The sequence below is a fragment of the Microtus oregoni genome, unplaced genomic scaffold, assembly GCF_018167655.1.
Source record: "Microtus oregoni isolate MIOR12 unplaced genomic scaffold, Mior012 000022F_ref0000154, whole genome shotgun sequence".
NCBI classification, from domain to species: Eukaryota; Metazoa; Chordata; class Mammalia; order Rodentia; family Cricetidae; genus Microtus; species Microtus oregoni.
The window spans coordinates 35,139,240-35,156,426 of NW_024543081.1; the positions used below are offsets into that span (position 1 = coordinate 35,139,240).

The following is a 17,187-nucleotide window of genomic DNA, read 5'->3' on the forward strand; positions in this document are numbered from 1 at the left end:
TGAAGTTTAACTTACAGGAACAAGTAGGAGGACAGCCCCCCCCTCCCCCTCAAAAGAATTATTCCTCTTAGGGTATTTCAACTTTCATGGGCAGCCAGATCTGTGGGAGTTGCTGGCATCCATCACAATCAAGCGGTTACAAGTTCATGCTTTTCATCTTAAAACAGTCTGAGGTCATTGCGAACTTTGGTCAAGAAAACATGGCACCCTGCAAATGCTGAATTTTAGCTGTACTCTCCCTGGAGCCTGCTGGTTTCCGCGGAGAGAAGTCTCATGAGACACTTAGCACAAACGAAGTATTTAACGAACGGGAAGTGTTAAGTTCCATCAACGATGCTCTCCAATCCCAAACAAGTGAGATGCCTCATCTGATTCTTCCAGGTTCTAGTTCTTGGTCCTGGACTGTCTACACAAATCTGGCGAGGGCGATTTTGGAGCCACCATAGAGCCGGCTGGATCCAGGCATCCTGCTTCCGTTTTCATGAAGGGATCACCAGGATCCTGCCTTACTGGGTCGTGGTAACCTGTTAAAGAAATTTTGCACCCAAGTAGCTCGTCACCAGGACAGCAAGAGAGAAAAGGAAGCTTTGGCGGGAAAGAAAGGGGCGGGCACAGGGCGGCGGAAGGGGTGGGTGCAAGCTCTGTGCTTGGCCCCGCCGGGAAGCAGAACGACTATATCCTTCCAGGAGTCCTCAGGGGAAACGCGTGCTTCCATTCAGCAATCCCGGACTTGCACGAGGTGACCCGCGGCCCTGTGACTTGCGCGCCAGGACTCTTTCCGACTTTCCCCGGACACGCCCCGCTCCTCCCCGGAAGCCCTCTCCGGAGGATTTGGCGCGCTTTTGAAGTCTGGGGCGGCTCGGAGGATCTCCACGGTCGGCGACACGCCCCTCTCGGTGCCGCGACATGCCTCAGCCGCCCGCTTCGCGGAGGACCCGCGAGGAGGTGGACGCGACGCTGCAGGTCGCCAAGCTGAACACCGCCGAGCTGCTGCCCACCGTGCACTGCCTGAGCTTCGGCCCCGGCACCAGCGGTGCGGCTGCCGGCGACTTCTGCCTGCTGGAGCTGGATCCCGCACTGTGCCAGCAGCTGGAGGCCGGCCACAGGTGAGCCGGGATGGGGACCACGGGCACGCTACCCTAGCCCACCTGCCGCGTTTTGTCGTGCGGGAATTCCGAATGAGGAACTGGTCCAGAGGGTTGCGTTGATTGGACCAATACAGGCTGGTGGGCGGATCCCCAGCTTGCTGTCATCTGCCTGGAGGAATCCCTGCCTCTGCTAGGCTGATGTCTTAGCTGGACTCAGCTGAATTTATTCAGATGCCAGCGGAGAATGTCAGGAAGAGAGCTCCAGCGAGTTTTGAAGGCTTCACCAGTGATGCTAAGGACTCTACAGAACACAGTTGTTTTGTCGCAAACCATAGCATCAGAATCTATATAGAGCCTTTCACTTGGGCTTCTTTTACTTGGACTGTAGGTGGGACAGATAAGGCAAAAGTTTAAAGCCAAATGTAGGTATGGTTGGGGGTCACTGACAGAAGATCTGGAGCCGTTTTTAATTCCAGGTCAACTATAAGTTTGCTGCCAAGACCTGGATTTTAAAACCTAGAAGCCCTGGCTGGGACTGGTTTTGGCTTAGTGGTAAAGTGCTTATGTTATAGATTTCAGGCCATAGATGGATCCCCAGTCTGGTTTCGGAGCCGGGGGGGGGGGGGGGGGGGCAGATGAAAATTAGGGGCTGGCTGGAGATGGGGCGTGGTTAAGGATATTTGCGGCTCTTCCAGAGGCAAGCCCCTTTACCAAATGAGCCGACCTGTCATTCTTTTCAACTTGTTTGGGCTCCGTTTATTTTGTGCAGACCTGACTCCTCCAAGTCAATTCCCCCTTGTATTTACTAAGCATTGTTTCCTCTGCTAGATTCATGTTAGTCGGACCATTTAGGTTCTCTTTGACTTTCACAAAGTATCCTTAAGAGAACTGTCCAAAAACTCCATTTAGCTGTTTCCATCCGGCTGAATTGGAGACTAAGGACGTAAGGTGTGAAGGATCTTTTCTTTGTTCAGTTCATTTATAATAATTATTTCATTTAGTTGGCAAAGCTAAACATGTCTTTTAACCTCCTGCTCCAGGTAGAGGCTGTAAACTCATTCTGTAGCCAAGGATGGCCTTTAACTTCTAATCTTCTTGCCTTCCCGACTCTGCAGCGCTGGGATTATAGGTGTGCACTACCACTGGCCTTAGGCAGTGCTGGAGAGTGAGCTCGGGGCTTTGTGCAGTGCACACTAGGCAAGCCTTCTGCTAGTGGAGTGAGCTACAGCCCCCAGCTCTCTCTTTCTCTGTGTGTGTCAGGAGTTAGCTCTCTCCTCCCTTTGAGGGAGGTAGAAGGTCTTGTTTCTGTGGCTTCACTGTACCTCCTAAATCTCCTCAAATAGTGTACCAGCTGGGGACCAAGTGTTCAAATGCCTGAACCTGGGGATAGGGTGAGGGGGTGGATTTGTTTTTCGAAGTACCACAGGCACAGCCCCAGGGCTTAATTTGAAATCTGGAAGTCAGAGGATTTGGGCAGTATTTGAAACGAGCTATCCGCTAATGTCTCAAGAGGGTCATGTCTTTCTGCCCCCCCCCCACCCACCCACCACGTTCCTGTAGTTTTGTGATTCGAGGGGACAAAGATGAACAAGCCGTGCTGTGCAGTCAGGACAAAACCTATGACCTGAAGATAGCGGACACGTCCAATATGCTGCTCGTCATCCCCGGCTGCAAAACTCCAGAGCAGCTGAAGGGGGAGGAAGCCCAGAGTAACATCGTTCACAGTGAGGTACTGCTTTGTCCTATGCGCATGTTTGAGAAGGCAGTCTGTGTTCTAAGTTTGCCTTTGGTTAAAAACTTGTTTTGGTGTAAGATACATGCTATCATAGGGAGTCTAAAAAATTCTTTATTGAAGTTTGAAATTTTTCTATATTATTTTAGTTCTTTTTGAATTTGTGAATTCTCTTTAGTTTCCTTTTTGCCTCAGACACATTCAATATTTCTTTTCATGTGGTCTGTATGCTGTTAGACAACTGGTTCTGTTTTTTTAAAAATTCTTTTTATGTATTTATTTTGTAAACGTTTTATGTGTGGGTGTCTTGCCTGCATGTTTATATCTAAACCATGTGCATGCAGTATCCTTTGAGGCCAGAAGAGGGCATCAGATAGCCCTGGAATTGGAGTTCCAGACAGTTGTCAGCTGCCATGTATGTGATCTATCTATCTATCTATCTATCTATCTATCTATCTATCTATCTATAGAGAGAGGGGGGGTCTGGAACTCATAGATTCACCTCCCTCTGATTCCTGAGTGCTGTGATTAAAGCATGTGCTACCATGCCAGACCCTGTGTTTTGTTTTGAATGTTTTATTTATTTTTATTTTGTATATATGGGTGTTTGGCCTGCATGTATTCTATGTACCACCATGCTTGGCAGTTTTTTTATTTTCTATTTTCAGTTGCTTTTATCTGGTTGGTAGAATTGCCAACAATTCACTCCTTCCAGAGTGTTTCTAGAGTATTCCTGAGATGGGATACTCAAGTATGGATGATCATTTTATTGGCGGAGTTTTCCCTTTTTTTGTTAATTTGTTTGTTTTTTTATTTTTTCTGAGACAGGGTTCCTTTGTGTAGACCAGGCTGGCCTTGAACTCATGAGATCTACTTGCCTCTGCCTACTGAGTGCTGGGATCAAAGGTATGCTCCACCACTGCTCGGTGGTAGTGCTTCCTTCTTCTTTCTTTTCTTTTTTAAAATGTTTTCATTTTACATACCAACCCCAGTTCCCCCTCCTTCCCCTTCTCCTGCCCTTCTACTTACCCCCCATTCTACCCCCCTCATTCACTTCTCAGAGGGGTTAAGGCGTCCTTGGGGAGTCAACAAAGTCAGGCATACCAAGTTGAGGCAGGATCAAGCCCATTTTCCCTGCATCAAGACTGAGCAAAGTATCCCACCATGGGGAATGGGCTCCAGGATAGGTCCTAGTCCCAGGAGTGCTTTTCTTAATGGACTTTGCAAAGTAGTTGAGATGACTGGAAAGGTACCACGGAGCAAAGGTGGCTTTGTGGGAATGTTTTATCTTTTAGAAAGGCCACAAAAACTTATTGCTGCATTGTGATTTCTAGATCTTTGGTTTCTCTAATAATTATTGGGAGTTAAGAAGATGCAGACCTAAATTAAAAAAGCTAAAGAGACTTCTGATGGAAAATACCTATGAAGGCCCTGGCACTCAAAAAGAAGACGATCCAAGCCGCTCAAAAGTAAGAATATTATTTCCTGGTTTTATTTGACATTTTAAAATGTAATGTTTATTTAAAAAAATTGTTTTAGCTGGCCTGGAACTTGCAGCTACCTCCCTGCCTGTATTTCCTCACATACTGGGGTTGTGTGTGTGTGTGTGTGTGTGTGTGTGTGTGTGTGAACACCTATTCCTGGTGATAGTCTTATTTTTTAAATTTGCATTTTTATAAAAGTTTCAAACATTAGTCAGTCAGTGATGGCGCACACTTTTAATCCCGGAGATAGAGGCTGGCAGATCTCTGTGAGTTCGAGGACAGCCTGGTCTACAGAGCTAGTAGTTCCAAATATTGTCTCAAAAATAAGCAAGCAAGCAAACACAAAAAGTTTCATACATAAAGCAATCTGGGTAGACACAGAGTGGCATGTTGTCAAGGACTCTGCCATCTAAATGTGCTTGATTTCACGTGACCTAGGAAACCAAGCAAGGAGCCTGGCCTGGTGTCATGGGCCCTTGTCATCCCAGACTCCCAATATTGCCTTGGTTGGGTTAGAATTTGCTGAATCAAAACAAGAGGAAAAGCAGGATTGGGTTGAGTTAGTACTTGGATGGGAGACTACACAGGAGACGACATGGGACCGGTGTGTGCTTCGGGCTTTAGTTAAGGATGTAAACTGATATTCTATTGTGGTGTCCATTTTCTCATAACTGGCTGATCTTACAGAGGTCCTGAGTTCCATTCTTAGCAACCACATGATGGCTCACAATCATCAGTAATGAGATCTGGTGCCCTCTTCTGTCCCACAGGGTTACATGCAGGCAGAATATTCTATATACAATAAATAAATAAATCTTTAAAAAAGTACACATCAGGGCTGGAGAGATGGCTCAGAGGTTAAGAACACTGACTGTTCTTCCAGAGGTCCTGAGTTCAATCCCCAGCAACCACATAAAGGCTCAATAACCATCTGTAATGAGATCTGGTGCCCTCTTCTGGCGTAGAGGTGTACATGCAGGAGGAATATTGTATACATAATAAATAAATCTTTTAAAAAAAAAAGCACACATCACACAGCATTTACCATTTTGATAAGTTCAGTAGCATTTAGTGTGTTCATGGTGATATGTCATCATCAACACCATCCATCTTTACAATATTTTATCTTTATAAACTCCCTACTAATTAAATAATTAATAACTCCCCCTCCCCCCCCGGAAATGGCAACAACTCACTACTTCTTGTCTTTATGACTTTTACTATTAATAACACAGCATGAAAGTACAAACATATATTTATTTGTCCTTTGTATAGATAGGTGTTTTGCATTTATTTATTTATTTGGTATGTGTGGTATGTAGGTGGTGGTGGTGGTGGTGAGTATGGAGGTCAGAGATCAATTTGCAGGATCAGGTTCTCTCTCCCACCTTGTGGACTCTGGGCGTTGAACTTAAGTCATCAGACTTTGGTGGGAACCACCTTTTCCTACAGAGCCGTTTCAGCAGCCCTGTTTTTTTTTTTCTTTTTGAGATTGGCGTCTGTTGAATAAGTACGTGAGAGGTGGGTATACATCCTATGACATGAATGTGGAGGTCAGAGGACAGCTTTATGGTGTCAATTCTCTCTTACTTTTATGTGGGTTCCAGGAATGAAACTCAGGTATCAGGCTTGCAACTGCAAGCATTTTACCTATTAAAACCATTAGCTGTTGAGACATCTTCCCAGCTCTTAGACCAGATCTTGAGACCCCCTGCCTCCACCTCCAGAGGACGCCGATCACAGGCATGTCCAGCACCATGACCAGCAAATAGTGTTCTGAAGTATAAAATTTAATCCTTTCTATAAAGTCTGGTTGATGATGACTCTAGTCACCCTCCTCCTCCTTTTTTTCTCCTCCTCTTCCACCTCCTTTTCTTTTTTTTAAAAATATTTATTTATTTATTATGTATATATTATTCTGTCTGTGAGTATGTCTGCAGACCAGAAGAAGGCACCAGAACTCATTACAGATGGTTGTGAGCCACCATGTGGTTGCTGGGAATTGAACTCAGGACCTTTGGAAGAGCAGGCAATGCTCTTAACCACTGAGCCATCTCTCCAGCCCCCACCTCCTTTTCTTGTTCTTTGTTTTTGTTTTTCTTTTTAGATAGAATCGCACTAGGCTAACTCAATTTTTTTTTTCCTTCAGTTTGCCACATGGTAGGATTACAGGTATGTGCCATCACACCTGGCTATGTCTTTTGTTTTTTTTGTCATTTGTGTTTTTAGTGTCCTATTCAACAAACCATTGCCAAGTGCAATGACATCAAGATTTGCTCCTGTTTTCAGACATATTTTGATTTTGTATTCATTTATGTATTAATAAGGGAAACTATTAATAGTGTTTCTTTTTTTAATATTTATTTATTTATTTATTATGTATACAATATTCTTTTTGCGTGTATGTCTGAAGGCCAGAAGAGGGCACCAGACCTCATTACAGATGGTTGTGAGCCACCATGTGGTTGCTGGGAATTGAACTCAGGACCTTTGGAAGAGCAGGCAATGCTCTTAACTGCTGAGCCATCTCTCCAGCCCCCTATTAATAGTGTTTCAACCAGCTGTATTTACTGACTCTCGAACTCAATAAGAAAACTAAGGAGGTAATATTTCTCAAACCATTTAGATATGTATCTATTTTGCTTGTTTGTTTCAGTATACCACTGAAGATTTGCTTGATCAAATTCAGGCAAGTGAGGAAGAACTAATGGCCCAGTTGCAAGTCCTAAATGCCTGTGAGATTGGAGGTAGTGTAACTCTTCCCGTTCATGATGGTGAAATTGTATCATAAGCAAGCAAGAAGCTTTGGGGCACCTTAACCATGTTGCATGCTTATTTAATTTCCTTTTAACTTCAAAGGTAATGATATCAGAAGTGGAAGAGTATTTCTTGAATATGTGTGAGACCACACACACACACACACACACACACACACACACACACGATGCTGATGTTTGTCTTGGTCTAGCCTATAAGATGATCTTTACATGAGGTCAATCTGTCACTCTGTGAACAGTGACATTTTAATTACTCGCTGCAGATATTTCCCTTTAAATGTCCTTAAATACCAAGTAGATATTTTCATTTATATCAATTTTTATTTTATTTATTTATTTTGGTTTTTCGAGACAGGGTTTCTCTTTGTAGTCCCTGCTGTCCTAGAACTCACTCTATAGACCATGTTGGCCTCAACTCAGAGATCTACCTGCCTCTACTTCTCGAGTGCGCCACCATAAAATTTTTTTTGTTTTGTTTTTCAATTTTTTTTTTTTTTCGAGACAGGGTTTCTCTGTAGAGTTGGAGCCTGTCCTGGAACTAGCTCTTGTAGACCAGGCTGGCCTTGAACTCACAGAGATCCTCCTGGATTAAAGGCACGGGCCAACACCGCCTGGCTTAAATCAACTTTTAAATAGGTAAAATATAAAGGTCTAGCAAGGGTCTGGGATTGTGTCAGTGACAGTCGTGGCATCAGTGCTAGATCTCTGGATCAGAATGAGTTCAACAGCTTCATTAAGTTTTCAGATAGCTCAGAATGTGTGCTGTGCTTCTTCATCTGCTGTTGCCAGTTCGATGATGACCATACATTATTTATAATTTAAGCACATGTGATCCAGGTATGTTGAGCTCCGAGGTTGATGGCGAACAAGTTCTGTGCTGTCTCCTCTAAGGGTTTGATTGATTTCTGCTTTGGAGTATAGCATTTTTGTCAGCATCTGGATCTAGAGTTGTCACTGAGTCCATGTTTGTATGCATCTGTGAAACACCTGTCTGTCTGTCTGTCTGTCCGTCCGTCCGTCCGTCCATCCATCCATCTGTCTGAGGCAGGGTCTTACTACATAGCCCTGGCTGGCCTGGAATTCACTAAATCAACAGTTCTCAACCCCTTTGGGAGTCAAATGACCCTTTCACTTCACAGGGATCGGCTACCATATATCCTACATATCAGATTTTTATATCACAATTCATTATAGTAGCAAAATTATGATTATGAAGTGGCAACAAAAATACTTATAGTTGGGGGTCACCACAACATGAGGAACTGTGTTTAAAAAAGTAGGAAGGCTGAGGACCACTGCACTAGATAGATCAGGCTAGTTTAGAACTTACGAAAATCCTCCTGTCTGCTTCCCGAGTACTGGTGCTAGAGGCATGTGCCACTATGCCTGGCTAAGAACCCACTCTTAGCTTGCCTAGAGAAACAACTTGATTGTTTACCTATTAGGAAGAAAGAAATTAGTATGGTTTTGTGGATATTCTATTCATTTTGCTCATAATCTTCCAAACAAGGTTAGCTTTTGTGTGCCTTGTCCCTTAAATATGGAAAATTCTTTAAAAAGTGAAACACCCCTACTCCACCCCCCCCCCCCCTTTATTTAGATAGGGTTTCTCTGTCAGGCCTTGGCCATCCTGGCTGGCCTCGAACTCAGATCTGCCTGTCTCTGTCTCCAAGTGCTGAGATTAAAGGCATGTGCCTCCACCACCTCCTGGTGCCTAATGATACTTTGAACTTCCCAGAATATGGACTGAATTATTTTCCTTGCAAAATGATAGCTATGAGCTTGCAAGTGGTATCTGTGCCATCAGTTTTAAAATGGCATATTAAATCCTTGGAGGGTGTCGCTCTGTAGCCCCAGCTGGCCTAGAACTGGAACGTGCTATGCAGCCAGCTGCAGTGAGCTTTTGAGGTTCTTCTGCCTCAGCTTCCAGAGAGCTAGGGTCATAGGGATATACTACCGCATCCAGGGGCATGTCAAATCCTTTCACAGAAATAGGGACAGGTAGGTGCCTTTCAAATTAATTTTATGGTTAGCATATGAAGAGACATATTGCATGGTGACATTTGTTGTTTTTTTATCAAGACAGGGTTTCTCATCTGGGCAGTGGTAGCACAAGCCTTTAATCGCAGCATTTAGGGAGGCAGAAGCAGGCGGATCTCTGTAAGTTTAAGGCCACCCTGGTCTTACAAAGTGAGTTCTGGACAACTAGAGATACACAGAGAAATCCTGTCTCGAAAAACCAAAAAAGAAAAAAGGCAGGGTTTCTCTCTGTAACCCTGGCTGCCTAGAACTCTGTAGACCAAGCTGCCCTTGAATTTAGAGATTTGCCTGTCTGTGCTTCCTGCTTCCTGAGTGCTGGGATTAAAGGTGTGTACCACCACCCCACCACCACCTGGCCCACTGTGACATTTTCATGTATGTATCTTTCTGCTTTGTTCTTAGCCACCCTCCCACGACCCCTCCATCACCTGTCTGCCTTCTCTGGTAATGACATTCTTCCCAGCAAATAGGTCCCCTTTTGGCTTAATGACATGGATATTCGCTTAATTTTTCTTCCTTCCCCTCTCTCATTAAAAGTCTTCCTTATAATCCTGTTTCTTCCTTCATACCATACATATAAGTCTCTCTCTCTCTCTCTCTCTCTCTCTCTCTCTCTCTCTCACACACACACACACACACACACACACACACGCACACAAATTTAAATCTAAATTCTATGTATTTGAGAAAGCATGGTATTTGCCTTTCTCAGTCTAGTTCATTTCTCTTAGCATAATGTTCTCCATGTCCATCCATTTTCCTTCAGATGTCTTCATTTAATTCTTTACTGCTGAAGGAGATTCCATTGTGTATGTATGTAGGCAGTATCTGTAGAAATAGAGAAAGGCATCTTGATCCCCCAGTGGTTATTTTTCTCTTCCACTCCCTCCCAGAATCTGTCATCCAGTGAGCTGGGCTTCTTTGTGTTGTGAAAACACATTTTCAGACATGATCAGCAGCATCACACAGCACAGATTACCCCAGGCTATCCCCTCTCTGACGGTCTCTTCCCAGGCCACCCTCGACTGTGTGTCTAGTTGACAATTAACAGTAGCCACCACAATGCCTTATGGGTAAGAGGGTGTTCCTGCTTTATTTATTGATTATCTAATCACTTCACTTAAAATGTTCTTTGGTAAGTTTGCCATTTGGAATTTGTAGGTTATTGGAGAATTCTTGAATTTGATTATGAGATCAGACTTCTGAATCATGTAACTCAGCTTGTGGATTCCGAATCCTGGTCTTTTAGTAAAGTCCCCTTGGCTGTGTGCCTGCAGGAACTTGGGCCTTTGGAGCCAGAGTGAGTATTTCTCTTCTTGCCACTTGCAGGTTTCTTTAAGACAATGAAAATTCTTTTCCAGATGAGATGGGAAGTGGGACATAGCATTTACATTCTGACATGGAAAAAATATTTTAATTTTATTTTATGCATATGAGTTTTTGCCTGCATTTCTGTATGTGCATCAGGTACAAGGCTGCTGCCTACAGAGGTCAGATGAGGGCACCAGTTCCCTGGAACAGGAGTTAACCGGGTGGTTCTGAGCCACCAGTTGGGTGCTTAAAAGTGAACCTGGGTCCTATGTAACAACAGCAAGTGCTCTTAACCTCTGAGCTGCTCTGTAGCCCAGAGCGGGGAGAAAATTAAAACAGACAACCAGAAAGGATTTGAGACTTTGGGTCACTGGGGTGAATAGATCTGCTTCATCTTTTTTACTTTTTATTTTGGTCAAAAAAATATCAATGATTATATTAGAGCTACTGTATCACAATGAAAGTAGACTACATAATTTATGCAAATTGTGGAGCACAGGCCTGGCATGTGGCATTTCCCAGAATATTCAAATTAGTTCTTAAGTATTATTTATCATCCAACTAATTTATTATCTCAAATCCTTAATTGATATCTGAGTTTATCGTTAGCAACTGGGTCTAAAGTGTTTTAAAATGCTGAGAAGTTTTCTTGTGTGTTTTAAACTTCCAGGGAAATGATTGAACACTGTCTTAAATGCTACGGAAAGAAATATGTGGATGAAGGTAAAGACTGGAAAGTATTCTAATTGAGACTTTAACTTGTGTGATAAATAGGGGTGTTGGTGTTAATAAGAACCGTGGGGCTGTGGGAGGTGGACAGAGGTACAGGGTCCCTTCAAGCCACTCTGCTGAGGTGAAGGAGGTGCTAATATTGTATTGAATAATAAGAGAGTACGGTGTCAATGAGATGGCCGAGCCAGGCTTTTATCCCCAGCACAGGGTGAGAACAGACTCCCTGAAAGTTGTCACCTGATCCCCATGTTCATGTGGTGGCACACACACACACAAAGAAAGTAAATTAACAAATGCCATTTTGTAAACAAGGTTGTGAACCTATCTGATACCGTTTCCTTAGATGAAGTTTATTTTGAACTGAATGCTGACAAAATATGCCGAGTGACAGCGGAGATGCTCCTACAGAATGCCGTGAAGTTTAACCTCGCTGAGTTTCAGGAAGTGTGGCAGCAGAGTGTCCCCGAGGGAATGACAACCCGGCTTGATCAGCTCAAGGTTAGGCTGATGGGGGCTGTGCCTGGGATTCCCCAAGTGGCATCTGACTAGGTGATGTCACTCGTGTCCTGGAGCTCAACTGGGAGATACTTTATTTTCCTGGACACCCATTAGGGTACAGAGTACAGTCTTCGTCTGCCCCATCGCAAAGTCCTTTAACTCCCCTAGTGCTTATAGACAGCTGTTGGGGCTGCAGGTGTGACATAGTTGGTAGAACACTTGCCTAGTACCCACAAAGCCCTGAGTTCAATCCCCAGCACCCCACAAAGAATCAAGTATGGTGGTATATGCCTTTAATCCCCAGCATTTAGGGTAGAGGCTAGAGAATCAGGAGTTCAAGATCACCCTAGCTACACACTGAGGTTATGTTATTCTGGGCTAGAGAAGACCCTGCTTCAAAAACAGGGGGAGGGGAAACAAGCAAACAAATAACTCCCTCCCCTAAAAAATGCTGGCCAAATAGGTAACAGTGGGAAGCAAGAAATGGCCCTCAGTAGGTGAGAGTGCTTGCCACCAAACCCGACAGGCCAAGTTTAATCTTTAGGATCCACGTGATGGCAAGAGAAATGACTCTTAATGTGTCCTCTGATTTCCACATGTGGCTTTTGAGGACACACCTTTCCTCTGTATTGTACTGCACACACATGCACACTTTAAAAATGTAAGAAACAAACAGAAATAGACACTGGGTGACGGATAGAGAAATCTTACAGCGACTCCTGACCACTCAGGTTTGGGACTTGGATACCAGAATTTAGGTTCCCTAGACTTCCTGTTTTCCCAAGGCAGTGGGAGTGGAGCAGGTGTCCTCTGGACGTGTGGCTCTCGAGCTCAGAAGAGGAATCTGAGTAGAGGATGCAAACGTTACAGTCATGAGCAAGGGCGCTGCAGGCTGTGGGGTAGGATGAGGTCCCTGGGACAGGCCGAGAAAGAGGTAATGGGATGGGGTGGAGGTCTGGGCATTGACATCGGCATCGAAGAAGGCAGTGATGTCAGAGCAGGAGAGAGAGGAGAGGGAAAGTGTGCTGGGCGTTAACAAGGGGATGGGGCTGGAGAGGTGAAGTGAAGAAGCCGAGGAAGGGGCATTTGGCAGTGACTGATCACTGGCGACAGTTGTCACTAAAGCTCTCGTGGTAAAGTGACGGCTGTGGCAGCCAGGTTGCAGAGGGCAAAGAAATCACAGCTTAAAGGACCGCTATTATGAAATGGCAACTTGTAAGGCTCTGGATAGACTTTCTGTGAAGTTTCATGTCCCTGGTATTTTAAATTCCTTGGGCTAAATCCAATGGCAAAAGAAATGAGTCATATTTAAATATGAGGTCTTTACTTTAACTGCCTTTTTCCTTCTTGTCTCTTGTAGGGTTTAGCACTGGTGGATAGAAACTCAAGACCGGAAATCATATTCTTGCTCAAAGTGGATGATTTGCCTGAGGGAACACAGGAGCGCTTCAATAGTCTATTCTCTCTCAGAGAAAAGTGGACGGAAGAAGACATCGCTCCCTATATCCAGTAAGTAATTCATTCGCTATGGGTTACGGTGTTCTTTAAAATGTGGCATGGGGCTTCAGAGTTATGACCTGAGCACGACATTGCTGTGTAGTCCCTGAGGATACTGTCCCTTGAAACTCCCTCAGACGGCATCCTCTCATCGTCTGATTACTCATCCTGAAGGTGGAATATGCGCTTTCTTCCTTAGCATTCCTTCTGGATCATTTCTCTGCTCTCCTCCCTACAAGACCACAGTTCTCCGGGGGGGGGGGGGGGAGTAAATATACCCGTATCCCAAAGGTAGAATTTTGATTGCCAACTCCTGTCTTCCCTGCTGCTTATGTCATTGCTCGTAGCATTGTTCTTCTTTTATAGTTATATTTATCTATTTAATCTTTGTGTATGTGGGAGTGTGCACATGCACATTCTTGTGTGTGTATGTGTTGGGTGAGGGCAGGTGTTCTACCCCCACACATAACAGCCAGATTTGTTACCATTAGTGCTGGGATCTAAATTCCAGCCCTAATGATTGTGGAGCAAGTGCTCCTAACCACTGAGAAATCTCTCTAGTTCCACTCACTGTTCCTCCTATTGAGGCCAGTCCTCCCTCTGCACCTGAGCCATCTCTTCTGGTCCTTTCCAAGACCTGGCTTCTTGAGTTATCTTTCCTCCCTCACTAGGTCATCCCCATCACACATGTCCTATAGTGTCACCAGACTACAAAGCAACCTGTTAACCCCATGTCCTTTTCTCTCCTTCATAAGAAACTGCCTGATTGAACTAGCCACGTGAGCTACCACTGAGCTGTATCTTCAGCCCTATTTAGTCATTTATTTGTATGAGGGAGAGGGAGGAGCGTGTGTCGTGGCTCATATGTGGAAATCAGACAACTTTTAAGAGTTGGTTTTTCTCTATGATGTTCAGTCCCAGGGATTGAACTCAGGCCATCAGCTAGTAAATTCCTTCATCTGCTGAACCTCATTGACCCTCATCCTTTTCAAATTTTCTTTCTTTCTTTCTTTCTTTCTTTCTTTCTTTCTTTCTTTCTTTGTTCTTCTCCTTCTTCTTCTCCTCATCCTCCTTCTCCGTTTTTGAGATAGGTTCTTACTAGGTTGCTTGGATAGGCCTGGAACTCACTCATATTTCAGTTAGGACCTCAGTCTGTGATTGTTCTACCCTCCAGAGGCTAAGATTACAAGATTACAAACACGTGCCAATAGGCTCAGCTACACTTTCTTTTTTTGCTCATGTTCTGTGGATACCTTCATCCAGGCCTGAATAAATACAGTGACTTCCTTATTCTATTTTCAGTGTTGATGTTTACCATGACCTACTGATTGTTAAACATTGAAAAGTATCAATATAATGAGTCTTCCATATTCTTGCTGCCAAGATTCCATTATCAACTCATTTCCTCCATCATTTAAACCTCAGATCATATTAGGCTTTTTCTACTGTTTAAAAATACTATTAGCCTTTGCTAATAGTTTAATTGTAAATTTGTATTTACAATTAAATTGCAAGCCCTTTTGTGTACTGATGGAGGAAGGTCATTGGCTAATAAAGAAACTGCCTTGGCCCATTTTATTGGTTAGAACATAGGTGGGTGGAGTAAACAGAACAGAATGCTGGGAGGAAGAGGAAGTGAGCTCAGAGAGGCCATGCTCTTCTCTCCCGGGCAGATGCAATCGATGAAGCTCTGACCCATGATGGACGTAGGCTAGAATATTCCCGGTAAGCGCACCTAGGGGTGCTACACACATTATTAGAAATGGGCTAGTCCAGGTGCGAGAGTTAGCCGAGAAGAGGCTAGATATAATGGGCCAAGCAGTGTTTAAATGAATACAGTTTGTGTGTTGTTATTTTGGGGCATAAGCTAGCCAGGCGACCAGGAGCTGGGGCGGCCGAGCTGGGTAGCAGGAATGCAGCCCACAGCTCCTACAACAGTGTACTTTATGGCCCTCTGTGATCCAGCTCCCTCTCCCGTCATGTTATATCCTCTCTCCTCATTAGGCTTCAGGCAGTGTTCTTCTTGAGGTACATCAACTAAAGTCCAAGAAGGGCAGGCAGTCTAGACAAGCCCATACTTGGCAAGCCTATGATACAGGTTCTTTGACTCTAGATGCCTCCATATCCCATTGCTTCTATTTCTAATTTAAAGGTTACATGATATAATAGAAATAGCATGGGAATTTGAAGTCATACACACATGATGGCAAAATTTGACCCTTATTAACTTTCTCCTCAGTTTGTTTCCTAATATCTAACAGAGTTGAATAACTCATAAAGTCTATTGTAAGGGTTAAAAGAAATGATATATGTAATCTAGCTAGTTCAATTAAGACATAGCAATGGTGCAGCAAGCTTTGTTGTCGTCCACCAGCTCACAAATAATGACATGGAGACTTATTAATTATGAAAGCTTGGCTTTAGCTTAGGCTTGTCCCACTAGCTCTTATAACTTAAAAGAACTCATTAATATTAATCTATGTATTGCCTTGTGGCTTTTTACCTTTCTTTCATTCTGTATGTCCAACTTCTTCCATGGCTTCCAACTCTGGGCCTAGCTTCATCTCCTTCCTCTTTCTCTGCCTGGAAGTCTCGCCTATACCTCCTGCCTAGCTATTGGTCATTCAGCTTTTTAATCCACCAATCACAGCAAATACGTCTTCATAGTGTACAACTATCCCACAACAGAGTTTTCACTGTTCTTCTCACAGGGCTATTAGAATAATGGTTTTAAGCCAGGTGTGGTAGCACCCACCTTTAGTCCCAGCACTTGGGAGGCAGAAGTAGGTGCATCTCTGAATTCAAGGCCAGCCTAAGATTAAATTTTACTTATGATTATTGTATATGTACATGATGTGTGAATGAGCACATATGCCACAACATGCATGTACAGATCAGAGGGCATTCTTGTAGCCTTTTTTTTCTCCTCCCACCTTGCAAGTTCAGGGATCAAACACAGATTGCCAAGTTTGTTCAGCAAGCACCTTTATCTGCTGAACCATCTTGCTGGCCCTACAAAGAGAGTTCCAAGACAGCTAGGGATACACAGAGAAACCCTGTCTCAAACAACAACAACAACAAAAAAAAAAACACCCAAAAAACAAAAAGAAAATTGCCTTAGGAGATAGAGATAAACTAAGCAGTACTGTTATCATTTTATGTTCCCTAAAATATTCATGGAATTTATTTATTTTTATTCCCACAGAGATTTGTGCGGAGAGAAGCAAACTGTTGGTGCGTTACTTACTAAATATTCTCGTTCTTCAATGCAAAATGGTGTGAAAGTTTATAATTCTAGAAGACTCATTTCTTAAAAGAATGGCACATACCCGTTTGGTGCCAGCTTGGTCTACAGAGTGAGCTCCAGGACAGGCTCCAAAGCTACAGAGAAACCCTGTCTCAAGAAACAAAAAAAGAACGGGGCACTTTTTGGAAGGACTAAATTGCTTCATAAAGTTGCTGGATATAATAAAAGAAGATTCCCTTGCCTATTTTTATTCCTGACTTTTTTAAAGATTAAATTTTACTTATGATTATTATATATGCATATGATGTGTGCATGGGCACATATACCACAACATGCGTGTAGAGATCAGAGGGCTTTCTTGTATATGTATATGATGTGTGCATGGGCACATATACCACAACATGCGTGTAGAGATCAGAGGGCTTTCTTGTATATGTATATGATGTGTGTATGGGTACATACACCACAACATGTGTGTAGAGATCAGAGGGCTTTCTTGTATATGTATATGATGTGTGCATGGGTACATACACCACAACATGTGTGTAGAGATCAGAGGACTTTCTTGTATATGTAGATGATGTGTGCATGGGTACATACACCACAACATGCGTGTAGAGATCAGAGGACTTTCTTGTATATGTAGATGATGTGTGCATGGGTACATACACCACAACATGCGTGTAGAGATCAGAGGGCTTTCTTGTATATGTATATGATGTGTGCATGGGCACATATACCACAACATGCGTGTAGAGATCAGAGGGCTTTCTTGTATATG

General features: G+C 43.6%; 1 protein-coding gene across 1 annotated transcript; it reads left to right on the top strand.

Moving 5' to 3' along the window:
• Positions 1-722: 722 nt before the first annotated feature.
• Dscc1 (DNA replication and sister chromatid cohesion 1) lies at positions 723-16,643 on the top strand. The gene is made up of 9 exons (XM_041672532.1): positions 723-1,106; positions 2,649-2,817; positions 4,155-4,289; positions 6,961-7,051; positions 10,283-10,421; positions 11,103-11,155; positions 11,508-11,662; positions 13,023-13,171; positions 16,365-16,643. Exons 1-9 carry the CDS (start codon positions 907-909, stop codon positions 16,471-16,473), a joined length of 1,200 nt encoding a protein of 399 aa, XP_041528466.1. The 5' UTR covers positions 723-906; the 3' UTR covers positions 16,474-16,643.
• Positions 16,644-17,187: the final 544 nt, after the last annotated feature.